At 43.4% G+C, this 26,060-nt stretch overlaps 1 protein-coding gene across 6 annotated transcripts; it reads left to right on the forward strand.

The window, feature by feature from the left end:
- The first annotated feature begins 5,063 nt into the window (after window positions 1-5,063).
- ZNF566 (zinc finger protein 566) lies at window positions 5,064-26,060 on the forward strand. 6 transcript variants are annotated; one of them, XM_051847116.3, is made up of 6 exons: window positions 5,356-5,528; window positions 7,497-7,634; window positions 15,949-16,206; window positions 20,360-20,486; window positions 20,796-20,894; window positions 24,868-26,060. In XM_051847116.3, the coding sequence occupies exons 3-6, from the start codon at window positions 16,198-16,200 to the stop codon at window positions 25,884-25,886; spliced, it is 1,254 nt and encodes a 417-aa protein (XP_051703076.1). In that variant the 5' UTR covers window positions 5,356-5,528; window positions 7,497-7,634; window positions 15,949-16,197; the 3' UTR covers window positions 25,887-26,060. The 6 variants fall into 6 exon arrangements, with proteins under 6 accessions (XP_051703077.1, XP_017197911.2, XP_051703076.1 ...); XM_070062355.2 differs by having other exon boundaries at window positions 5,380-5,528; window positions 20,799-20,894; XM_051847117.3 differs by lacking the exon at window positions 7,497-7,634 and having other exon boundaries at window positions 5,064-5,528; window positions 20,799-20,894.

Consider the following 26,060-nt stretch of genomic DNA (forward strand, 5'->3'; position numbering starts at 1 on the left):
CACTGGGAAATACTAACATTGTCATCTGGAACATCTTACAACAGTCTTCTCTGTCTTCTAGGCCACCATCACATAGCACACAGTTTAAGAGAAGTGACTGATAACAACATAAGCACACAAACGAGCTACTGACTTAACATTCCCCAAGAAAAAATGCCTTAATCGCTTCAGCTATCAGTACCTACCTGCAGGTCTACAGCTCCTCCCCATCGAGGTGCAAGCTACAGATGAAGGGCAAGTTTACAGTGGTAAATTTCAAAGAAAGTGTGGTAGAGAGGCAATACTTTTCTGAAATAGGTCAATGGGGAAGGACTGCATTTAATTTTTTTTTATTTTAAAGGTTTAGATATGTAATACTTGCACAATTTTAAGGGACATAATGCAGCTTTTAAACAAATGAATAGCTTCAGCTGACTTACCAGGCAATCAGCCTGCCTCCTTTTCTTTGTGGAACCCTACCAACCCCTCCCCCCCCCCCTTTTTAAGATTTAGTTGACAGGCAGAGTCAGAGGATCTTCCATTCACTGGTTCACTCACTCCCCAGGTGGCTGCAACAGGCAGAGCTGCGCCGATCAGAATCCAGGAGTTTCTTCTCGGTCTCCCCCACGGGTGCAGGGGCCCAAGGACTTGGGTCATCTTCTACTGCTTTCCCAGGCTGTAGCAGAGAGCTGGATCGGAAGTGGAGCAGCAGGGACTCGAACTGGTACCCATATGGGATGCCATCACTTCAGGCAGCGGCTTTAACCCGCTGTACCACAGCACTGGCCCCTTCTTCCAGTTCTTTATGCAGGATATTTTACATTCACCCTCCTGTGTTTTAATGCCCATTGAAGATCCTACTCTTAATCCTTTATTGACACCATCCCTTTCCTATTTAACTGCAACTCTGCCATGTAATTGTTTACCCATATGATTGTCATTCAGCTGAAACAGCCATGCATTACATTTTCATTTGTACTAAAATGTTTACAGTATTTTAACTGTTTCCCTGTTCCTATACTATACTAATAACCATGTATTATTAGTCTTATTTTGACATTTCATAATACACCAAATTTCCCTTTTTTAAAAAACTTTTTAAAATCTAAGTTAATCTTTCTTTAAAAATGAGTATAAGGGACAGGTGTTATGGGGCAGCGTGTTAAGCCACCACTTGGGATGGTCACATTCCATACTGGAGATCCTGATTGGAGTCTCAGCTCCTCTGCTTCCCACCCAGCTTCCTGCTATTGCACCTGGGAGGCAGCGGATGATGGTACCAGTACTTGGGCCTGTGCTAACCACACGGGACCTGGCTCCTGGCTTCAGCTGGGCCCCGCCCCAACTTTTGCAGGTATTTGAACAGTGAATCAGTGGATGCAAGAGTGTGTGTGTGTTTGCCCATCTCCCTCTATCGTTTTTTTTTTTTTTTGATTCATTTAATTGAAAGGCAGTTACTGAGAAAGAACTCTTCCAGAAGATGGTGCAAATACGTGGGTCCCTGCCACTCTCATGGGAGATCCAGAAGAGACTTCAGGTTCATTATATATCCTTTAGGTTCTTTTTTTCTCCTACCATGTGTCTTTTTTGTTTTTGTTTTTTTTGTTTTTTGTTTTTGTTTTTGTTTTTGTTTTTTGACAGGCAGAGTGGACAGTGAGAGAGACAGAGAAAGGTCTTTTCTTTTGCCATTGGTTCACCCTCCAATGGCCGCTCGGCCAGTGCGCTGCGGCTGGCACACCATGCTGATCCGAAGCCAGGAGCCAGGTACTTCTCCTGGTCTCCCATGGGGTGCAGGGCCCAAGCACTTGGGCCATCCTCCACTGCACTCCCTGGCCACAGCAGAGAGCTGGCCTGGAAGAGGGGCAACCGGGACAGAATCCAGTGCCCTGACTGGGACTAGAACCCAGGGTGCCGTCGCCGAAGGCAGAGGATTATCCTAGTGAGCTGGGGCGCCGGCCCCATGTATCTTTTTTAAAAAATAGCCCCCTCCCCTTTCCAGGGGATGGAATATATACTTTTTTTTAAAGTTTATTTATTTCAAAGAGTTACAGAAAGGGAGATCTTCCATCTACCGGTTCACTCCCCAGAAGCCAAAGCTTCTTCCATGTTTCCCATGTGGGTGGCAGGGGTCCAAACATGTGGGCCATCTTCTGCTGCTTTCCCCAGGCCATTAGCAGGGAGCTGGATTGGAAATAGAGCAGCTGGAACACAGACCCGCGCCCATATGGGATACCAGCATCACAGATCTAACCCAATATGCCACAATGCCTACTACCTACTATGTGTCTTATTTATAAAATAATAACAATACAAGGAGATAAAGTAAGAAGACATTGTAAAGGTGTGACACTGCCTTCCAGGCTAGCAATTTTGGCAAAAGTGAGTGGGGCCCTCAGGCCCTGGAAATGAAAGACCAAATAGACTCCATCTTAAAAACTTTGTGCCTGATCAGAAATCCTTCATTTCAAGGTCCCTTGCCTGCATGTTCAGAATGTTAAAACAGGATATTGGGCACAATCTGGAGAGGCCCAGATGTGCCATTTTAAGTAGCCTAACCACAAAATCCTGCCAAACAAGATAAAAAAGTTTTTTTTGACAAATCTAATCATATATCCCTGACTAGCAATAACAGCCATGACAGCAAAAATCCTTTCGGCTGCTGCCCCAGCTAACTGTAGAAAGCAGTCCATAAATACCACTAGGCTGCAAGCCCCCTCTGGCTGGTCCCCTTCTCCAGCCCCTCCCGCTGTTGGGAGCTCCCCTTTGTCAGCCTAATGAAGTTTTCATCCTCTTCACGCTGCATTCTGGTCTCCAAACTTGTTCGGCCCCCAGACAAAAACCTGGACAAAACTCCCCCAACAAAAGGCCTAGTGGAAGAGGGATAGCAGGAAAAAGAGACACTTGTGCTCATTTTCTTAGCAGTGGTATTCACAATATCCAACACGGGAAGCAACTCAAGTGTTCACTGACAGCTGAATGGATAGAACCGAATGTGGTATGCAATATAATTCAGTGTTACAAAGGAAGGAAATTATGACAAATTCTACAACATGGATGAAACTTAGCAACATTATGCTAAGTGAGCTAAACCAGTCAAAAAGACAAATACTATATGGTTCCACTAAATGTCTAGTCCAATTAATTGAAGTGGAAAGGCGAATGGTGGTTGCCAGGAGTTAGGGAAATGAGTTATTCAATGAGTGTAGAGTCTGAATTTTGCAAGTAAAAGTTCTGGAGATTAGTTGCACAATAATGTGATTATATTCAGCCCTATTGAACTTTATACTTAGAAATGTAACATGGTTAGTTTGGTGCAGAAAGTATGTACTCAAACATAGGCAACAGTCAGGGCTGGTCCAAGCTGAAGCCAGGAGCCAGGAACTCCATCTATGTCTCCCACATTGGTAGTAGGAACCCAAGTACTTGAGCCATTATCCACTGCTTCCCAGGTACATTACCAGAGAACTAGATCAAGAGTAGCAAAAACAAACAAAAATAAAAACATAGCCAGGAATGTGAACCCCCCATTCTGATATGGAATGCAGGTCTTCCAAGAAGTGGCTTAACCTGCTATGCCACAACGCCCATTCCTTTTTGTGTGCTTTTTATATATTAGGGAGATTGGTCATTTGCTTGTAACAACAAAATATTTTGTATAGTTTGCCATATTCCTTATCCCTACCCCCTCATTTAGTAGGAATGCTCAACCTTTTATGTTTGTTTCTGGATTTTGAACTTAGGTCTACAACATCACATGGTTATGAAGTCATTAACCCAGTTATAATTTAATACTTTAGTTTTAAATTTTGACCCATTTGGAGTTGCCCCTGTGTTCAGTACAAGGTATAATCCATTCTCTTTTTCCTAGACAGGTTAACAAATTATCCCTATTACCATTATTGAAAAGCCCTCCTTTTCCCAACTTATTTGAGATGTCCCAATCACTATATAGCAAAATTCTTCATTTGCTTTCATTTCTGGGTTCTCTGTTCTGTTCCACTGCCGTTAGGTAACAGTTGCATATTATGTTAATTTTGGAAAATTTACAGTATGTTTTATTACCTGGTAAAACTAGCCCCAACTGCCCTGCATTACTTCCCCCCTCAGATTTACCATCCTTGCTTTTGTTCTTCATCTGAAATTTAGAATAATTTCAATTTAGAAAAATGTCTTATGTTCACCTAGATTCTGTTAAATTCAGAATTAATGTAAAATGGCATATTTATGGTGTTTTTCTAGCCTAGAATATGTTATTACTTTCATTTTTTAAGTCTTTGTGTCCTTGAGTAGTGTTTAAAAATGTTTCCTCTGGGGGTGGTATAGAGGGTTAAGCATCTGCCTACAGCACCAGCATCCCATATGGACACGGGTTCAAGTCCCGGCTGCTCCATTTCTGATCCAGCTCCCTGCTAATGTGCCTGGGAAAACAGTGGAGTGGGCTCCTGCACCGGTGGGAGACCCAGAAGTTCCTGGCTCCTGGCTTTGCAGTGGGCCAGCTCGGGTCGTTGTGGCCGTTAGGGAAGTGAATCATCGGATGGAAGATCTCTCTTGCGTCTCCCTCTGTAACTCTGCCTTTCAAATAAATAAAGAAAATCTTAAAAAAATTTTCTTTCCTCTACAGGTTTTATGTATTTCTAACATACACACAAAGTCCTGAGTGCTTTCTCTGACCCCTAACACACCCTAAGCCACTAACACAGGGGGAACCCTCCTCACCTGATTCCTGCAAACCCCAGCACACACATGGAAGTCAGCAGCTCAGAAGAACACCAGCCCCTCTCTTTGCGCCTTCCTCGCCCCATCGCATGTTTAATGATCCTTCCCACTCAGGCCTCAGGCTCCTGGTCTCCAGCCGTTCGGCCTCCCCCCACCAGCTTTGGGTCTCCTAATCTTTAGCCCTAAGCCAAACTCATCCCTGAACAAAGGCCGAAACGGTGATCCAAGAAGTCGGCGCCTGAGTACTCCCTGGGCGCACTAGCACGCCTAGAAGTCTCTGGTTTATCTCAGAAGAATTCAGACTTTGGTTCATCAGTAGCGCTGTTCTCTACTCCGAACTACATTTCCCAGAAGGCCCAGGGGTGCGTAGTCTCTGCACTTGTAAACGTGCCCTCTTCATGGGGTCGCCAGTTACTGGAGATAGTAGAGCGGGCTCGCGAAGCACCCGCGTCTAAAACACGTTGAAATGTCCCCGACTGGTGTCTGAGCCGAGGCTCCACAGGCCTCTCGGGCGCCGTTCTCTGAGGGGCGCCATCATTTTGGCTGAGCCGCAGTTAAACACCGTTACGACTTCCGACGCTCGAGAGCCATCTTGTCGGCCACTGGCAGGTCCTTGACTACATCTCCCAGAGGCCTCTTCGGCGTGGTCGTGCCTCTCGCGGGAGTTCAGTCTCAAAGTCGCGCGCTGGCGGGAGCCTTAGGGCTTCGCTAGCAACAACTCTTGGTGCTGAGGAGGGTTTAGCTGCTTCTGGAGCTTGGAAGGCCTGAAGTGAGACCTGGGCGAGAGGGCGGGACCGGAACTCGAGCTTCGGCTTTGTGCGGCGGCGGCGCAGGTGAGAAGGAACTTGTGTGGTTGTGATCGTGTGGTAGTATTTGGTGAATGACCGTGCGATTCCAACCGGTTGTTGTTGGGATGGGTGTGAGTTTCTCACGATAACTACCCCCCCAACCGTGTGTGAGCGTTTAGGACCCCGGGCGGCGTTGTGTGTGCTGGTGTGGGAAGTTTGTCGCCGTAGCGACGTGGGGTCGTGTGACAGTGTGACCGTGTGCCGCACAGCACAGGTGGGAATATCGGTGACTACTGTCAGGTTGTACTCTCTGTGTGTGGTCGTGTTGGTGGGGTCTTTTTTTCTTCTGTGACAGTGCGGTGTGACTGTGACTGTTGCCTGGATAAATGTGTGGTTGTGCTTAGGTGACCTCTGGAGTCCCTGGCTGCTTTGGGTGTATGTTTCCTGTCGCTGAATGTTCCCCTGTGGGTGTTTGATTAAGGGGGTCTCATTTTTAATCACTTGTGTATACCTCTTTAAATATTATGCTGTAGTTCCCCCGTCCACTTTCAGAACTTTATGTGAAGGCTGTTTTTTGCCATTTATTATGTTTATTCTTACAACTATGAATATGAGAATCCTCCATATTAAATATCATAGCGGTTCATTGAATTTCTTTTGCTGTGTTGAATGCTGCACTTTGAAGTGTACCACACTTATTAGTCCCTTCCAGTAACAGTGGACATTTGAGTTAACAATATTTCTAGTGTTTTGTTTTATAAACAGTGTTGCCATGAACATTGTTTTACATAAGTTCATCCGCCAGTGGAGTGTCTGGTTCACACGATTGCTTTTACTTTACAGAATAGTGCCAAAGCAAATGACAAAGTAGGTGTGCAATTTATATGTGCACAGCAATTTTTGAAGCACCTGTTGCTCCGTATTCCTACCAAAACATGCCTCCAATAATTTTTTTTAATAAATTTTAGATTCAGCGTATATAGGAAAGTGTGGAAATTTTAAGTACAAAGCTGTGTCACAATACCTTACATTAGTATAAAGAACTTTGCCACAACTCCAAATGGTTCCTTAATGCCTTTTCTTAGTCATTTCTCTCCCATAACTATTCAGAATTCTATCATCAATAATTAATTTTACCTATTTTTGAAGTTCATGTATACATGAAATTATAGGACGTGTTCTCTTTTCTGTCTGGCTTCATTTGTTCCTTATTATGTTTGTGAAGTTCATCCTTGTTTTTCAGTGTAATTATACTTCTCATTACATTTGGGAATATTGCAATATAATGATACACTATTGGGGCCAGTACTGTGGCACAGCGGGTTAAACTGCTGCCTCTGGTGCTGGCATCCCATAAGGGCTCTGGTTCAAGTCCTGGCTGCTCCACTTCCAATCCAGCTTCCTGCTGATGCACCTTGGAAAGGCAGCAGAAGATGGCCCAAGTGCTAGGGCCCCTGCACCCACGTGGGAGACCTGGAAGAAGACTGACTCCTAGCTTTGGCCTGGCCCAGCCCTGGCCATTTAGGGAATGAACCAGAGGATGGAATCAATCAATCTCTCTCTCTCTCTCTCTCTCTCTCTCTCTCTTCCTCTCTATGTAACTCACCTTTCAACTAAAATAAATAAATATTTTTTTAAAACATGACTACACTATTGATGAATATGTGGATAGTTTCCTATTTGTGGCTCACACAAATTATGTGGCTGTTATCAACTGTGTGCTATATTTTTGATGAATACATGAATGCATTTCTCTTGAGCAAATACCTAAGAATGGAATTGTTAGATCATAAGGTGGGCATTGTTTTACAGATACTACCAACTTTTTACACGGATGTTCCTGTTTATACTCCAACAAGCAATGTGAGAATCCCAGTTGTTCCACAATCCCTCCATTATCTGGTGACAGTGTAGTGGATTTTGATAGTAATTTTAATTTCTATTTCTTTGATGTGTGGTGATGTTCACATTTTCATGTGTCTGTTGGCCATTAAAGATTTATTTATTTTACAGGGAGGGGGAGAGAGAGAGAGAGAATCATCCATCTGTTGGTTCACTCCCCAAATGGTCACAACAGCCGGGGCTGGGCTAGCCTGAAGCCAGAAACCTGGAACTCCATCCTGGTCTCACACGTGGGTGCTGCTTTCCCAGGTGCGTTAGCTGGGAGCTGCACTGGAAGTGGAGTAGCCGGGACTTGAACTGGTGCTCATACAGGATGCTGACATTGCAGGCAGGTGGCAGCTTAACTTGCTGTGCCGCAGTGCCTGCCCCAGTTATCCTCTTTTGTTGAAGTGTCTCTTAAGGTCCCTGTTGCTGAATTTCCCGGTTTTATTTTATTTTTATTACTTTGTTTTCATTTAAAAAATTTTATTTTCATATTGTGAGCATAGTATAAAGAGTTCCCAGAGTGAAAGTGTTTGTCCTAGAGGTTAAGCCACTGGTTAAAATGCCAGTGTCTTGTATCGTGGTGCCAGGGTTTGATTCCCAATTCCAGCTTCTGATTCTAGCTTGGCTCATCTTTCAGACCTTAGGAGGGAGCAGGTGATGGCTTAGACAAGTGGTTGGCTTTCTGCCGTGCTTGGAAGACCGGGGCTGACCCCCAGCTCCTGGCTCTGGGCCAGTCCAGACTTGGTTATCTGGGGAGTGAACTGGAGATAGGAATCTTTTTTGTCTATCTGTCTCTCTTTCTGCCTCTCAAGTAAGTAAGTAAATAATTCTCATTTACTCTTTATCCATTTTCCCACAGTACAGTTAATGAAAACCAAGACATGAATAGACTTTTAACTGACTGAAAGATTTTGTTAATGTTCTTTTCTATTCTGTGATCTGGTCAAAGATCCTACATTGATTTATTTGTTTGTATCATTAGTCTTTCTAATGAGATAAATAGATACAGTCATCTGAGATAGTTTTTTGCTCCTTTTTATCTTTTATAACCTTGACACTTGAAGAGTGTTAGTGATTTGGTAGAGTGTCTTTCAGTTGGGTTTGTATGATGCTTCCTGGTGGTTAAATTTAGACCATGCATTTTTGGCTAGATTACAGAAGTGATACTGTGTTTAATGTGACATATGAGGAGTTATATGATATCAGTAAGTCTTACTACTAGTATTAACTTTGATCATTGGTTAAGATGTTTGTCAGATTTGTCCTCTGTGAAATTATTGGCTTTCACTTTAATGCCAGTCCAAATGTCCACATTTCTGTGAAGATCTGAGATTTTATCCTGCGTATAAGCAGACAGGTTAAGTTGATTTAATATACTGTTGTAGATGCTGGCAAAAGACATTAAACTTCTGGGTCAGAGATAAAGGACAGTTTGTTGCTCCTAGCAGTAGTCCGAGTACAGAGGATTTCTTGGCACTGGTTCACTTAAACTTGCAAGATGCTGTTTGTGTCTTCCTGATCATAGGCAACTTGCCTATGAGCATGCCTGCCATTTCTCCAGAGGGAGACTCTCTGTCTTCCAAGGCTGCTCACCATATAAGATCTTGGAAGAACAGTGCGTATCAGAAGCAGTTACCTCTACCTGCAAGTTATGCTGAAACATGCCAGACCCTGTAGAATCATCTTCCCGCAGGTTGGAATGTTTCCTTCTTACTCCTTTCTTCAGCAGTGGGAAACCTGCTTCTCAGTGCCAATAATTTGTGCTGTCCTAGAATACATGTGAAATAGTTTCAGAATTGCTAACCCACACCTGTGTAAAAAAACAGATTTACTAACTACAGAAGGGTGTTAGTGTGCAACTCATTTTCCTCACACTTACGTCAGAAGACATTTTCTGGAATGACTTAATTTAGCTCCTTTCTTGGCCACTCTCTTCAGTGTTGTTTGAATACTGGTTTTTCAGGCCTTTTCATTCATGTGATGCATTTTGGGACCCTCCTGCCCTGCATCCTGGTTGATTGTAGCATCCATGGTATTTTGAGTATAAGACATTAATCTAGTTCCTTCCCACATTTGTACATAATCAAGCTCATTATCCTTCCCATATTTACTTTGCACAAATGAACAGTTGTGTGTACTCTCTGAATGACCTCCTCTTTTTATATTAAAGATGGCATTGGTGCTCTTTTATACATTGCTTCTTTTGTATTTTTTAAATGTATTTATTTACTTGAAAGGGGGAGTTACAGAGAGGGAGAGACAGAGGCAGAGAGAGAGAGGGTTTCCATCTACTGGTTCACTCCGCAAGTGCCCACAAGGGCTTGAGCTGGGCCAGTCCTAAGCCAGGAGCCATGAGCTTCTTCCAGTTCTCCCATGTGAGTGCAGAGGTCCAATTCCTTGGACCATCATCAGTGCTTTCCCAGGCACATTAGAAGAGAGCTGGATTAGGAGTGGAGCTGCTGGGTCCCGAACTGGTGCCCACATGGGATGCTGGCACTGCAGGTGGCCTCTTCATCTGCCACACCACATTGCTGACCCCTCTTTTGTATTATTTTTAAATTTTATATCCTGAACATCACTTCACAACAGTTCTAAGAGATGTTCATAGTTTTTTTTGTTTGTTTGTTTGTTTGTTTTTTTAGGTTTTCTTTATTTGTTTGAGAGGTAGAGCTGCACACACAGAAAGGGAGAGACAGAAAGGTCTTTCATCTGCTGGTCCACTCCCCAAATGGCTGCAGCAGCCAGAGCTGGACCTATCTGAAGCCAGGAGCCAGGAGCTTATTCCAGGTCTCCCACGCGGGTACAATGGCCCAAGCATTTGGGCGATCTTCTACTGCTTTCTCAGGCCATAACAGAGAGCTGGATTGAAAGAGGAGGAGCCCAGGTTTGAACCAGCGCCCATATGTGATGCTGGCACCATAGACAGAGGCTTAGCCTACTATACCACAGTGCTGCCCCCCATCTTTTTAAAAAATAGCTGTGTAATACTTAAGTCCATAGAATTATCATGGTTTATTTAACTATTCTCCTGTGTGTGGGCATTAGGGTTGGTCATAGTTTTGCACTATACACAATGTTGCACTGAGTTAACTTTATTTATTTGTATATTTTCATACTGCTGGGAAGGATATCTGAGGGTCATCCCTAGAACTGGGATTGTTGGGGGCTGGCTCTGTGGCGTGGCAGGTAAGGCCACCGTTGCCTGCAGTGTTGGCATCCCATATGGGCACCAGTTCGAGTCCCAGCTGCTCCACTTCCAATCCAGCTCTCTGCTATGGCCTGGGAAAGCAGTGGAGGATGGCCCAAGTCTTTGGGCCCCTGCACCCACATGGGAGACCTGGAAGAAGCTCCTGGCTCCTGGCTTCGGATCGGCACAGCTCCAACCATTGCAGCCAATTGGGGAGTGAACCAGCGGATGGAAGACTTCTCTCTCTCTCTGCTTCTCCTTCTCTCTGTATAACTGACTTTCAGATAAATAAATAAATATATAAATATTTTTTAAAATAAAAATAGAACCGGGATTATTGGATCTAATGATAAGTGCTGTATAGTTTTGTTATTACCAAATTTTCCCCTAGAATTGTTATACCAATTTCATTCCCCCTTGTGATTTATGAGTGCCTGTTTCTCCCCAGAGCCTGGACAACATGTGTTGTCATGCTTTTTAATTTTCACCAGTATAATAGTGAGGAAATAGCATGTTGATGTTGTTTTTTTATTTTTCCAATTATGAGTGTACTTGAATGTTTTCAAACCTTATAAAAGATGGCTTCTTTATGTCTTTTTCTGTTTTTCTCTCAGCTTTTAGTCCTTTGTCTTTTATGATTAGTGCTTTTTTGTATCCCCTAAAATCTTGAAGATAGTTTCCTTGTTTTCTTTTAGATGCTTTATAATTCTAGCATTCACGTCAAGTCTGTGATTCATCTTGAATTAATTTTTGCATGCAGTGAGAAGTAGGGATAGATGTTAGCTTTTTCCCCAGTTGCGTACTCAAGTTGTTCTAGTGCTGTTTACTGAAAAGGCGGTTCTTGCCATCAGAGTTTCAGGGACATTTTGTCATCAGTCAAGTGATGTGTATGTGATGTGTGGCTGTGTTCTATATCCCTTTTTGTTTTCTTTATTTGTCTTTTCATCATTCCACTGTCTTCAAGTATTAGTCCTCCAGCTTCTTCTTTTTCCAGCTTGTTGGCTGGGGCCGGCATTGTGGCTTAGGGGGTTGAAGCTGCAACCTGCAGCACTAGCATCCCATATGAGCGCCGGTTCAAGCCCCAGGTGCCCCACTTCTGACCCAGTTCTTTACCAATGAGCCTAGGAAAACAGCGGAGGATGGCCCAAGTCCTTGGGCCCCTGCACCCACGTGGGAGACCCAGAAGAAGTTCCTGGTTCCTGGCTTCCACCTGGCCCAGCCCTGGTTGTTTGGCCATTTGGGGAGTGAACCAGCAGATGGAAGATCTCTCTGTTTCTCCTCTTTCTCTGTAACTCTGCCTCAAATAAATAAATAAATTTTATGGGAAAAAAAAAAAAAGACTGTTGGCTATTGTAAGGTCTTTCAGCTTCTATATAAACTTGATAACTTTTACTCCCTAAAAATCCTTGCTGGAATTTTATTTGCAAATCTGTATTTGAGAATTGACATTTCATCAATATTGGATCTTTCAAATAGTTAAATATGGTATATTTTTGTATTTGTTAAGCTCTTTAATTTCAGCAACTGGTTGAAGTTATTAAAGCACATTTTTGTTACATCTGAGTGATATTTATTGTGGAAACTTTTTTCTTTTTGACAGGCAGAGTGGACAGTGAGAGAGAGAGACAGGGAGAAAGGTCTTCCTTTACTGTTGGTTCACCCTCCAATGGCCGCTGTGGCTGGCACACCGCGCTGATCCGAAGCCAGGAGCCAGGTGCTTCTCCTGGTCTCCCATGGGGTGCAGGGCCCAAGCACTTGGGCCATCCTCCACTGCCTTGCTGGGCCACAGCAGAGAGCTGGACTGGAAGAGAAGCAACTGGGACAGAATCTGGCGCCCCAACCAGGAGTAGAACCCGGGGTACTGGCGCCACAGATGGAGGACTAGCCTAGTGAGCCACGGCGCTGGCCAATTGTAGAAACTCTTAAATAAATAAGTTATGTTTTTATTTTCCAGTTGCTTATTACTAGAAGCATGATTAATATTTTTCTATTGTCCTTGTATCAGACCATGTTATTTAATCCACTTCCTAAGTAGAATAATTTGTAGATTATTTAGGATTTTCTATGTCTACGGTCTTATCATCTGTGAATTGTGACAGCTTTATGTCTTCCTTTCCAATTTTCACATCTTTTATTTCTTTGTTGTGCTAGCTAGATCATCCAGTACATTATTAAAAAGAAATTATAATATATATAATTTTTTCTTGAGTTCCAGGAGAAAGCATTCAGTATTTCAACATTAAGCATGTTAGCTATAGGATTTGATTTTTCCCTACTTAAAAAGCTAATAAATTGGCCGATGCTGCGGCTCACTTGATTAGTCCTCCGCCTGTGGTGCCGGCACCCCGGATTCTAGTCCCGGTTGGGGCACTGGATTTTGTCTCAGTTGCCTTTTCTAGTCTAGCTCTCTGCTGTGGCCCAGGAAGGCAGTGGAGGATGGCCCAAGTGCTTGGGCCCTGTACCCCATGGGAGACCAGGAGGAAGCACCTGGCTCCTGCTTTCGGATCGGCACAGTGGCCATTTTGGGGGTGAACCAACGGAAGAAAGACCTTTCTCTCTCTCTCTCTCTCTCTCTCTCATTAACTCTGCCTGTCAAAAAATTTTAAAAAAATTTAAATTAAATTTAAAAAAAAAGCTAATAAATTAGCCTGTTAGTTTTATGAAAGCTAACAAAAGGCCATAAGATTCCTGGATCAGAAGCAAAGGCTTATTAGTCACTGCACAGTAAGCAGCACGATATCAGTTTTTGTCAGTTCCTCTTTCTCTTAATTCCCATGGGGACAACATAAGGAACCCACATGGACGCTGTTCATGCAGTAAGCTTGCATAGCCACTGACAAATAGTGAGCATGGAGAAACCGTTGCTTTTATAGCAAGCAGTAAGCAACCTGCCATTTATTCAGAAGAAATGCTCTCTTATCCTGCAAAGTTATCCACTGCGTAAGCAACCCTGGAAGTGGCCCCAAGTAAAGAGCAGTCATAGTAGTCTGTGCCTCGCATTAATGGCACGTCCAGCAAGATGAGTAAGAGTGGGAGGCCTCTGGTGGGCTGTCTCCCAACAGTAGGTGTTTCATAGACACTATTTACATATTAAAAATATTTTATGTAAAAAAAAAACACAAAAAGTATTTTTAAATAGCTACATATTACTGCAATCTATGGATTTATCATTCTTGATTTAGCCATTCTTGTGTGTATGGATTTTTAGATTGTTGAGGAAGTTCTCTTTGCTAAGGCATTTTTATATTAAAGAAAGCTGAATTTAATAAAGCGATGAGTCATCTCCTGTAAGTAAGAATTCAGCCTCAGAGAGGTTAGAATGTGACCAGCATAGAATGAAGTTATTGAAATGGGAGCCCAGCCCTGTTGTGGAGCAGTTAAAGCTGTTGGCTGCAACGCTGGCATCCCACATGGGCACCAGTTCAGTTTCTGGCTGCTTCACTTCTGAGCCAGCTCCCTTGCTAACATGCCTGGGATAGAAGCAGCAGATGGCCCAAGTTCATGGGCTCCTGCACACACATGGGAGACCTGGAAGAAGTTCTTGGCTCCTGGCTCCTGGCTTCCACCTGGCCCAGTTTTGGCTGTTGCAGCCATTTGGGGAGTGAACCAGCGAATAGAAGACCTCTCTCTCTTTGTGTGTCTTTCTCTCTCTCTCTAACTGCCTTTCATATAAAATTGTGGGCCAGCACTGTGGCGTAGCAGGTAAAGCTACTGCCTGCGATGGTGCCACTCCTTATGTGTGCTGGTTCAAGTCCTGGCTACTGCACTTCCAATCCAGCTCCCTGCTAATGTGTCTGGGAAAGCCGCGGAAGATGGCCCAGGTGCTTGGGCCCCTGCACCCACATAGGAGACCCCAAAGAGGGTCCTGGCTCCTCACTTCTGAATGGCCCAGTTCTGGCCATTGCAGTCATTTGGGGAGTGAACCAACAGATGGAAGACCTCTCTTTCTGTCTCTACCTCTCTCTCTCTCTCTCTCTCTGTCTGTCTCTCTCTCTCTGTAACTCTGCCTTTCAAATAAAAAAAATCTTTTTAAAAAATCTTAAATTGAAGATGTAAAGAATATGCTTAATTATTACAAGTTCATTACTACTATTACAGTCAGAAGCATCAGTGATGTGAATTTAGTCCATGTTCACATTGTTTCAGCACTTTTTTTTTTAAAGATTTATTTTTTATTTGAAAGAGTTACACAGAGAGAGGAGAGGCAGAGAGAGAGGTATTCCATTGTGTGGCAGCAATGGCTGGAGCTGCGCCGATCAGGAGCCAGGAGCTTCTTCTGGGTGCAGGGGTCCAAGGACTTGGGCCGTCTTCTACTGCTTTCCCAGGCCATAAAAGAGAGCTGGATTGGAAGTGGAGCAGCTGGGTCTTGAACCGGTGCCCATATGAGATGCCGGTGCTTTAGGCCAGGGTGTTAACCCACTGTGCCACAGCGCCGACCCCATCTGTACTTTTAAAATTCCTTCCTATTGGTAATGCTATGCTGATTTTAATATCTTTCTAAGGGTTCAATAATATTATGCTAGCTTTTCTGTGTCTCGATTATCTTTTTTTTTTTTTTAAGATTTATTGTATTTATTTGAAAGTGTGACAGAGAGGGAGACACAGGAAAGATTTTCCATTTGTTGTTTTATTCTCCAAATGACCACAGCATTCAGGGCTGGGCCAGCCCAAAGCCAGGAGACTAGAACTCCTTTCAGGTCTCCCATGTGGCAAACATCCATCCACTGCTTTTGCAGGCACATTAACAGGGAACTAGAGGGAAGTAGAGCGGCCTGGACTTGAACTGACACTCTGATTTGGGATGCCAGTGTTACACAGAGGCTTAACCCCACTGTGCCACAAGAGTGGCCCCATTTTTTATAAGATGTATTTTATTTATTTGAAATGCAGAGTAATGCAGAGGGAGACAGAGAGATGTTTCAGTTATCTTAAGCTAAGATCCTAAAAACTTAGGAAACTAGGCAAGATAGTTTTTTTTGGTCTGCCCTTGGGACTTGAGTGTACAGTTGAAAACTGTATGTCTATCCAAACTCAAAATGCATAAAATCTTTGAGCAACTGTATTTTTAGGAACTAATCATTCAGAACTCACATACGAATACAACGATACATGCACACGGATATTTATTATAGAATTATTTTTTGCAGTAAAGAGCGAAAACAATCTAAAGAATCATTGATTTCAGATTAGGAAAATAAATAGATATATCCATTTAATGAGGTACAATGTAGCTATCAAGGTAATTATATAGCACAATATTTATTAGCTGGGATTTATTGCAGGATATATTAAGGAAATATATGTTCAGTGTATAACTATGTATAATGTACTATAATTTGAATAAAAATTTTTGGTTATTTTTCTTTGTGTACAAATGTGTATATTCTCCAGGTCGTATCGGATTGCCCACATCCATCCTGCAGTAATCACAGTCTGGGTGTCTGTGCAATTGAAGATGATGAGAGATTTGGTCATTCTTCTCACTGATCCCACTCAGATGTTCATGTGAGATGAACAGAGGGGGAGCAGTCATTCTGGGAGCTGTGACAGTGGAATCTCATCTGTCTTTTGTCTCTCCCGGCTCTGTCATTTTCCACAAGAGGAGCCCAGCGGAGGTCCTTTTCTACGAATATCAAAGCCATGGCTCAGGTGAGATGCCGTTTCCTTTTGCTCACATAGTCATTTTTACTCTTAGACATGTAAGCATTTTCTTTCCTCAGCACGTTACTTTTTGGTGTTAAAAACATAAAATACCTTTCAGTTCAGTTAATAAGCAGTGCCAAAGTTCTCTCCCCTTATTGTAAAGGAAAGGGTAGCAGCTAAGAGGACACTTTAGACGTTTTTCTCTGGGTAGAGATATTTATAGAAACAAGAAGTGGTTAGTCTTTGTTGGCATTTTTATATGCTTAATTTGTGGTTAACTCTTAGTCAACCAAGTGATTGGATTACAGGTTTCTGTGAAAAACTTTTATCCTATTAAAATTTATAAGAAAATTGGCCGGCGCCGCGGCTCAATAGACTAATCCTCCACCTAGCGGCGCCGGCACACCGGGTTCTAGTCCCGGTCGGGGCGCCGGATGCTGTCCCAGTTGCCCCTCTTCCAGGCCAGCTCTCTGCTGTGGCCAGGGAGTGCAGTGGAGGATGGCCCAGGTGCTTGGGCCCTGCACCCCATGGGAGACCAGGAGAAGCACCTGGCTCCTGCCTTCAGATCAGCGCGGTGCGCTGGCCGCAGCGCGCCAGCTGTGGCGGCCATTGGAGGGTGAACCAACGACAAAAGGAAGACCTTTCTCTCTGTCTCTGTCTCTCTCACTGTCCACTCTGCCTGTCAAAATATATATATTGCTTAGCAGTTTCCATTAAGAACGCTTATTTCTTCCCATAAAGAGATTGTGCATTACTTGGTATAAAAATGGTCTGACGGCCGGCGCTGCAGCTCAGTAGGCTAATCCTCAGTCTGCGTCACTGGCACTCCGGGTTCTAGTCCCAGTTGGGGCGCCAGATTCTGTCCCAGTTGCTCCTCTTCCAGTCCAGCCCTCTGCTGTGGCCCGGGAGTGCAGTGGAAGATGGCCCAAGTGCTTGGGCCCTGCACCTGTGTGGGAGACCAGGAGGAAGCACCTGGCTCCTGGCTTCGGATTGGCGCAGCACGCCGGCCGTAGCGGCCATTTGGAGGGTGAACCAATGGAAAAAGGAAGACCTTTCTCTCTCTCTCTCTCTCTCTCTAACTCTGCATGTCAAAATAAATAAATAAATAAAATGATCCGACATAGATTGATTATTTACTCTGGTTACCTACCAGAGTGCTTAATAACTTGACTCCTATTTTTTCCTAAACAACCCAGTGCCTTCTGCAGTTCCCCTTTCTTTTAAACAGCGCTCATATACTATTGTACTAAGTCGTTCCTGCTATCTGAGACCTCGCCAGAAATCCTGATACAACAGAAATATATAATATATTTCACTTGTTTAGTTGGTGAATCTAATTTGCTTAGACAGTGATTTCATGGGATAGGAATGAGTGATTAAGGGTACTTCATTTGGAAAAACCCAATTATCTCTACAGACCTGGGTTTTCTACTAAGATGATATATGTGATGGTTTTGTTTGATTTGAGTCTTAAGATATTGCAGGATTTCCTAATTTAAAAGCTTTTGAATTTTGGGATGTGACTGGTGGTTGGTACAAAGCTGTGATGGCCCCCTAAGCATCATGAAGAATTGACATCAGTAATGCCATTGTGTCAATCTGATCGTTCTCCATCAACTTCCTGTAGTTCAGGAACAAGGGGACTTTACAATTTGTCAGTGGCTGGATATAAATAAGAATGGACCAATGTTGAGGAGGTCTTTAAAAATCACTTCCTACCTAAATATCTAAATGCAAAAAGAAAAGTTGTTATTTGTATCTGTAGTATAGGATAGTCTTCAATGAAAAAAATACGTAAATAAAAACATTTGTTGTAATAAGTGTGTTGTAATAGTGTGACTTGAGATTGGATCAGTCTTCAATTATATGAAAATTCAATTACCTGAGCTAAAATATTTTTTCAAGTCCTTTTACACATGTTTACAAGGGAAACAGTACTATTCTGGTGTCATCTCATCATCAGTCCCACTCCCAGGAGGCTAGTCATCAAATCTTGAATATGATTTAATTACTATTGTTGGTACTCATTTTACGCATTATCTCGCTCTTTTAAAGATTTATTTATCTGTTTGAGAGGCAGAGTTACAGACAGAGAGAGGGAAAGACAGAAAGAGAAGTCCTCCATCTACTGGCTCACTCCCAATTGGCTGCAATGGCCAGAACTGGGCCAATCCAAAGCCAGGAGCCAGGAGCCTCCTCCTGGTTTCCCGTGTGGATGCAGGAGCCCAAGGATGTGGGCCATCTTCCATTGCCTTCTTAGGCCTTCAGCAGGGAGCTGGATCAGAAGTGGAGCAGCTGGGCCTTCAACTGGTGCCCATATGGGATGCCAGCACCACAGGCAGAGGCTTACCCTACTATGCCACAGTGCTAGCCCCTACTCATTATCTCTTGATGTACTGCCGAGTGAATTTCATTCTCTATTAATGTTCACATTATTATAGCTTTGGATATTGTGCTCTGCTAAGCCAGTTCATGGTGTTATTCTAATATAGTCTTTTATTTGCCATGTATTAATGCAGCCTTTTATTTTCCTGAAGTTAATCACCATTTTTCTCCATTTGCTTAGTCTCCTGTGTATTTATATCCAAAATCTCCAATATTACTGCCACATCCCATAGCTAAGTTATCCATCTAGTTGAGCACATTGGTTCCTTTTGAACATACAGACTTCCTTCCTCATTCCCTTTGTCTCTTTGCCCATATCTTGTCTGTTTACTTTCTAGACCTGCTGCACAGTTTTTCTGAGTTTTCCTATTGTTTTCCCTGGTTTTTCTTTCATTGCTTTCTATACATTACCTGTTCTCCTGACATCCCCTTTTCTGGTTTACTCCCTCATTTTGATAGAGCACATCTTCTAGTTTTCAATCTTCTAGTTTTCATCTTCTAGTGGGTTCAATCTTTGTATGTCTAGGAATGTCTTTTTTCAACATTTAAAACAGATTGAGGGGCCTACGCTGTGGTGTAGTGGGTAAAGCCACTGGCTGCAGCACCATATGGGTGCTGATTTGAGTCCCAGCTGCTCCACTTTTGATCCAGCTCTCTGCTATGGCCTGGTAAGCAGCGGAAAATGGCCCAAGTCCTTGGGCCCCTGCACCCACATGGGAGACCCGGAAGAATCTCCAGGCTCCTGGCTTTGGATTGGCACAGCTCTGGCCATTGCAGCCAATTGGGGAGTGAACCAGCGGATGGAAGACTTCTCTCGCTTGCTCTTTGCCTCTGCTCTCTCTCTGTTTAACTCTGACTTTCAAATTAATAAATAAATCTTGGCCTGCACTGTGGTTCACTTGGTTAATCCTCCACCTGAGGTGCCGGCATCCCTTATTGGCACTGGGTTCTAGTTCCAGTTGCTCCTCTTCCAGTCCAACTCTTCTGTGACCCGGGAAGGCAGTGGAGGATGGCCCAAGTGCTTGGGCCCCTGCACCTGCTTGGGAGACCAGGAAGAAGCAACTGGCTCCTGGCTTCGAATCGACGTAGCTCTGGCTGTAGCGGCCATTTGGGGGGTGAACTAACGGAAGGAAGACCTTTCTGTCTCTCTTTCTCACTGTCAAACTCTGTCAAATAAATAAAACCAAATAAACAAATAAATCTCAGAAACAAAACAAAACAGATTGATAGTTTGGTTGTAGAATTCTAGGTCAAATTTTTTTCTCTGAGGATTTTTCTTGCAATTTCCTACTTTTGTAGACATTTTTCAAAATCCATTGCCTCTGATTCCTGATGCCTTGTATCTGACCTGCTCTTTAGAAGCTTTCAGTGTCTTGTCTTTGTGCCTTATCCTGAGATCTTACTCTTAGCTGTTGGGAAAAGGAGGAGGAGAAGCGCATACACAGATGATTTACTGCAAGAAGGGTACTGCGCTGGGCCTCATATGTACAACTTCATTTACCTGGGAAACTCCTCTGGCCTAGATTGTGTACTTTCCCAGCCTTCTTTGATTAATGGAAGCACCTCGCTCTACATAGGCAGTTTTGTCTGGAGAAGCAGAATGCCGTGGAGGCACAGTGACCCAGCTGTGGTTTTCTGTTTGCAGTCCTCCGCTTCCATCCCAGGCATTCATATGCTCACTGTATTTCACTTCCTCTACCTTAATCTTCTTTCTCTCTTACCTTCATGAAAACACTTTTTATTAATCAAGTCACACGCTTGCTTGTTGTTCCAGGAGTCGGTGGTGTTCAGTGATGTATCGGTAGAATTCTCTCAAGAGGAGTGGGAATACCTGAGTGATGATCAGAGAACTCTATACAGAAATGTGATGCTGGAGAATTACAGCAACCTGGTTTCGATGGGTAAGGACATCTGTCCAGAATTACTCAGGAAGATCTGCTAACCCCAAAGTGAAGTGTTCTCCCATCTTTGAAAAAACAGTTGAGTTTCTATAATTCTGTCTCCACAGAAATGTCCTAAATATAGTAGAGATAAAAAGAGAAACTACATTGAATTCTGGGAGAAATTTCAGATCTTCTGTTACATTTCATGAGACAGTTGTACTTTTCTTTGACTCTTCTGTAATAACATGACTGTCTTAATAAATGAAGGGAGTAGATTTGAATTCTGGAATCTCATTCTAAATTTATCTCATTACTTTTTTTTGTAAGTAGGATATTCCATTTCCAAACCAAATGTGATCTCCTGCTTGGAGCAAGGGAAGGAGCCCTGGTTGGTTAGCAGAGAGCTAACAAGAAGTCAGTGGCCAGGTAAGTGAGGTGTGGTAGGTACTGACCTAATTGGTCAATGGAGAGACTTCATCTTCGAGCTTATTGTGCAAGCATAAGACTTTTTTTAAAAAAAGATTTATTTATTTATTTATTTGAAAGTCAAAGGTAGAGTTACAGACAGTGAGAGGGAGAGACAGAAAGGTCATCCTTCCATTGGTTCACCCCACAAATGGCTGCAATGGCCGGAACTATGCTAGTCCTAAGGGTACCACGGGCGGAGGATTAACCTACTGTGCTCTGGCGCCAGCCCCTGATTTTCTAACATATATGAGCTATTTGCTGCAGAGAATAAAAAAGGAATATCCAACTTCAGAATTTATAGCTTAGGAGTACTATAACATGTCTATAAATATTAACTTCTACAAAGTAGAAGCATCATAAGTTAAAATAGAGAACTTAGCAGAAAATAAATGCCAATGATGTAGAGGAGGAGTTGATCCATGTGGAAGTCACAGGGAGAGGTTTGGGTGTAGGTCATCCACTTTAGACAGTGTCAAAAATAGAGGGCTGTGTCTCCATGGAGATGTTAAAGCTGACAAAGAGAAATTTAGTATTAAGGAGGAAAACCAGTACAGCACATTCATCCAATGTATGCTTATTGAGTACCTATTATATATGTTTAGCACTTCTCTCAAAACTGAGGTTATAATAGTGAATAAAATGTGCCAAACCTCTGTTCCCAGAACTTACCCTCCAGAGCTTGGAAAAAGAAAAAAATAACAACTATGTAATGTTTCAGGTAATAGTAAGTGTTAACAAAAAAATAGAGAAATGGCATAGAGGGGGCTGTTTTTTGTGAGATTCTAAGAGAAACTTTGGTTGACAGGGTAGCATTTGGGTAGAAATCTGAAGTATAAATGGTAAGTCATTGTATATGGTTTCCAGCAGAGGGAGCCAAACAGTGAAGAGCACTGAGTTTAGGTAGGCGTTGATTGAGGAGCTTCCTGGTAGTGAGTACAGATGAGATAAAGACGGCGCCCTGAGCGCCCAGAGTCCACAGGCCTACAGAATGACGAAGGTGTGCAAGGAAATGTGTGTGCAGCAGACAGCGAAATAGAGAAGGAACTCATAAAGATGAGATAGAGTATGTAATTATAGTTACATGTGTTTTCCCTTAGAATTTTTTTTCTTTTAGCACAGTTCAAGTATTTGTACTTTTATATTTAGACTTCTTTCCAATGCTTGTTTGCAAAAACATCATTCTGGTAGACAACTTTATGCATATAGATTTGATGTATTCATTTTTGCTTAGGATAGTTTTTTTTGTTTTTTTGTTTTTTTGTTTTTTTTTTTTAACAGGCAGAGTTAGTGAGAAACAGAGAGAAAGGTCTTCCTTCTGTTGGTTCACCCCCCAAATAGCCGCTACGGCTGTTGTGCTGCGCCGATCCAAAGCCAGGAGCCAGGTACCTCCTCCTGGTCTCCCATGTGAGCGCAGGGCCCAAGCACTTGGGCCATCCTCCACTGCCTTCACGGGCCACAGCAGAGCTGTGACTGGAAGAGGAGCAACCAGGACAGAACCGGCGCCGCAACTGGGACTAGAACCCCGGGGTGCCGGCGCCACAGGTGGAGGATTAGCACAGCTCTGGCCGTTGCAGCCATGTGGGGAGTGACCCATCGGATGGAACACCTCTCTCTCTGTCTCTACCTTTCTCTGCAACTCTTTCAAATAAATAAAGTGGCCCAAGCACTTGGGCCATTTTCCAGTGCTTTCCCAGATGAGTTCGTAGATAGCTGGATTAGAATTGGAGCAGCTGGGACTAGAATCAGCACTCATGTGGGTTGCTGGCATTGTAGGTAGCTGCTTAACACACTGTACCACAACACTGGCCCCTGTAAATAGTTTCTACTAGTGAGCTCTGTAGTCACATTTTATTTCTTATATGATTCTTTGTTTTCCATGCAGTTAAAACTTGTCCTATAGGGGCTGGCGCTGTGGCATAGTGGGTAAAGCCCCCGCCTGCAGTGCCAGCATCCCATATGGATGCCAGTTCGGGTCTCAGCTGCTCCACTTCCGATCCAGCTCTCTGCTGTGGCCTGGGAAAGCAGTAGCAGATGGCCGAAGTCCTTGGGCCCCTGCACCTGTGTGGGAAGACCCGGAGGAAGCTCCTTGCTCCTGGCTTCGGATTGGCACAACTCCAGCTATTGCAACCAACTGGGGAGTGGAACCAGTGGATGGAAGACCTCTCTCCTCTCTCTCTCTCTGCCTCTCCTTCTCTCTCTGTGACTCTGACTTTCAAATAAATAAATCTTTAAAAAAAAAAAAAAAAGAATTACATAGAGGGGGAGACAGAGATTTTCTATCTGCCAGTTCATTCCACAAATGGCCACAGGAGCCAGGAGTTTTTCTGTGTTTCCCACAAGGGTGTAGGGATCCAAGGACCTGGACCATCATCTGTTACTTTCCCAAGCCATAGCAGAGAGCTGGATCGGAAGAGGAGCAGCTAGGACACTAAATGGTGCCCATATGGGATGCTGGCACCACAGGTGGAGGTTTAGTTTACTGTGCCACAGCACCAGGCTCAATACTTTTTCTTAAGATAATTTCATACCTGGGTTGCCACCCTCTGTTTCTTTATCATTTGTTAAAGAGCCCCTGGCCCTCCATTTATGGAATCTAGACTAGTGCTATGAAATACAACATTTCAACTGATGATGGAAGTATGTTATGTTTGTGATTTCTGCTTTGGCTGTCAAACACTGCAAATGTGAATAGTTTGAGGAAATGAATTTGAACTTTTAATTATTTTAAATTTAAATAGCCACATGTAGCTAATGGTAACTGTATTGGATAATGCAGATCTAACCAGAGACTGGCAAGCTTCTTGTACAAGGCCAGATAGTATTTTAGGCCTGTAGTCCATGCAGTCTGTCATAACTACCTACTTCTGCCATTGTACCTTAAAACTGCTATACACACTACATAATAAATGTGGCTGTGTTCCACTAAAACTGTGGGGAACTCGGACTAGACTAAGTTACTGGAATTAAGACTTATTCTATGCATCTGCTTTCCCACAATATGGCGCTGAGAAGGGAGTAACAACTTCTACACAGCTGCCTCTCGCCAGCTTGAGTGATGACCTGCAGGAGCTGATCCTGCTCCTGATTGGAGGAGAGCAGCGTACTCGGCATGTGGGTAGCAGAGTTGGGATTGGTGGAAGAGGACTATAAAGGAGGAGAGAGACAACATGCACCAGGAACATCTATCTGAAGGAACACCTGTGCAGCCCCCAAGAGAGCCGGCCAGTGGTGTGCCGCTCCCCTGCGGAAGTGAGGAAAGTGGCAGGGGGAACTGCCCTTCCACGGAGGTGGAAGGGATAGTAGCCAACCCGGGAAGAACCAGCAGCAAACCCGGGAAGGGCCGAGCAAACGAAAGAACAGCGCAGGGTTCAGTGTCGCTCCTCCACGAAGACAGGGAGCGACATAATGGTGCCGTGACTCGGATATGAAGCCTAGGCAGGGTTTAGTGTCGTTCCTCCATGAAGAGGGGGAGCGACAAAAACGTAATTTATGAAAGCAACCACATGACCATAGTCCATAATATGCCAGCCTCTGAGAAGTTTTCTGTTAGGCATGTACATATCTTTCTGTCAACAGCCCTGATCAGTAGTAAAAATCATGTCCCGTATTTTAAAGTTCATGCTGTGGGGTGCTGGGCTGTGTGTGTGTGTGTATCTGAGGTTCCAGTCACGCTGTACCACTGGAGGTAAGACTAAGGCATGTGTATATTTTGCAGCCTTCCCTGAGTAATCGGGATGTATAGGAAAGTTTAGTAACTGTGGCTTTGTTTTCCTCATCACTGTCCTCATCATACCACGTAACTTCACCTCTGTCTCCCTCTTTTCTCACCCATTTTTGAAAAATTCAGTTTAATTCTCCCACTTTAATTGAAACTTCACTTCTCTTAAGAAAAAAAATGTGCGATTGCTTTTCTGTTTCCTTCCCGTCCTAGAATCAAGCTGTGAGACTAAGAAATTCTTCCTGAAGAAGGAGATGTGTGAAATCGAGTCAGCCCAGTGGGAGATAATGCAGAGACTCACCAGGCGAGACCTTCCGTGTTCTGGGCTCAGAGGCGATTGGGAATGTGATGACCAGTTTGGGAAACTACATGGCTCTCAGAAGAGACGTTTCAGTCAGCTGCTGATCACTCAGGAAGACCTGTCCGCCTTCAGTAAGCATCCATCTTTTACATTGCAACAAATCATTAATAGTAAAGAGAAATACTGTGAAACTAAAGAATACAGGAAAACCGTTAGACCTGGCTCACAGCTTACTGCTCATCAGATAATTCATAGCATTGAGAAGCCCTATGAATGTAAGGACTGTGGAAAGGCCTTCAGACATCCCTCGAGACTCACTCATCATCAGAAAATTCATACTGGCAAGAAACCCTTTGAATGTAAGGATTGTGGGAAAACCTTTATTTGTGGCTCTGACCTTACACGACATCACAGAATTCACACTGGTGAGAAACCCTATGAATGTAAGGAATGTGGAAAAGCCTTTAGTAGTGGTTCAAACTTTACCCGGCATCAGAGAATTCATACTGGTGAGAAGCCTTACGAATGTAAAGAATGTGGGAAGGCCTTTAGTAGTGGTTCAAACTTTACTCAACATCAAAGAATTCATACTGGCGAGAAACCCTATGAATGCAAGGAGTGTGGGAATGCCTTTAGTCAGAGCTCACAACTTATTAAGCATCAAAGAATCCACACAGGTGAGAAACCGTATGAATGTAAGGAATGTGAAAAGGCTTTTCGTTCTGGTTCAGACCTTACTAGACACCAGAGAATTCACACTGGTGAGAAGCCCTATGAATGTAAGATATGTGGGAAAGCCTATTCTCAGAGTTCGCAGCTTATTAGTCATCATAGAATTCATACTGGTGAGAAATCCTATGAATATAGGGAATGTGGAAAGAACTTTAACTATGGCTCACAACTTATTCAGCACCAAAATTTGTACTGGTGATAAGCCAGAATATATGAAACGTGGAAAGCTTTTAATATGGCTCAAAACTGTTCACAGAGAATTTATCTTGTTAAAAATAGGAACATTTGATGTGTTAACTACAGCTTATGAAGCCCAAGAAGAACCATGTAGAAAAACACCCTATGAATAAAAGAAATTTCTGAAGCCCAAAAA

Source organism: Oryctolagus cuniculus, chromosome 18 (genome assembly GCF_051225735.1).
Source record: "Oryctolagus cuniculus isolate XC-2025 breed Fujian yellow rabbit chromosome 18, ASM5122573v1, whole genome shotgun sequence".
NCBI classification, from domain to species: domain Eukaryota; kingdom Metazoa; phylum Chordata; class Mammalia; order Lagomorpha; family Leporidae; genus Oryctolagus; species Oryctolagus cuniculus.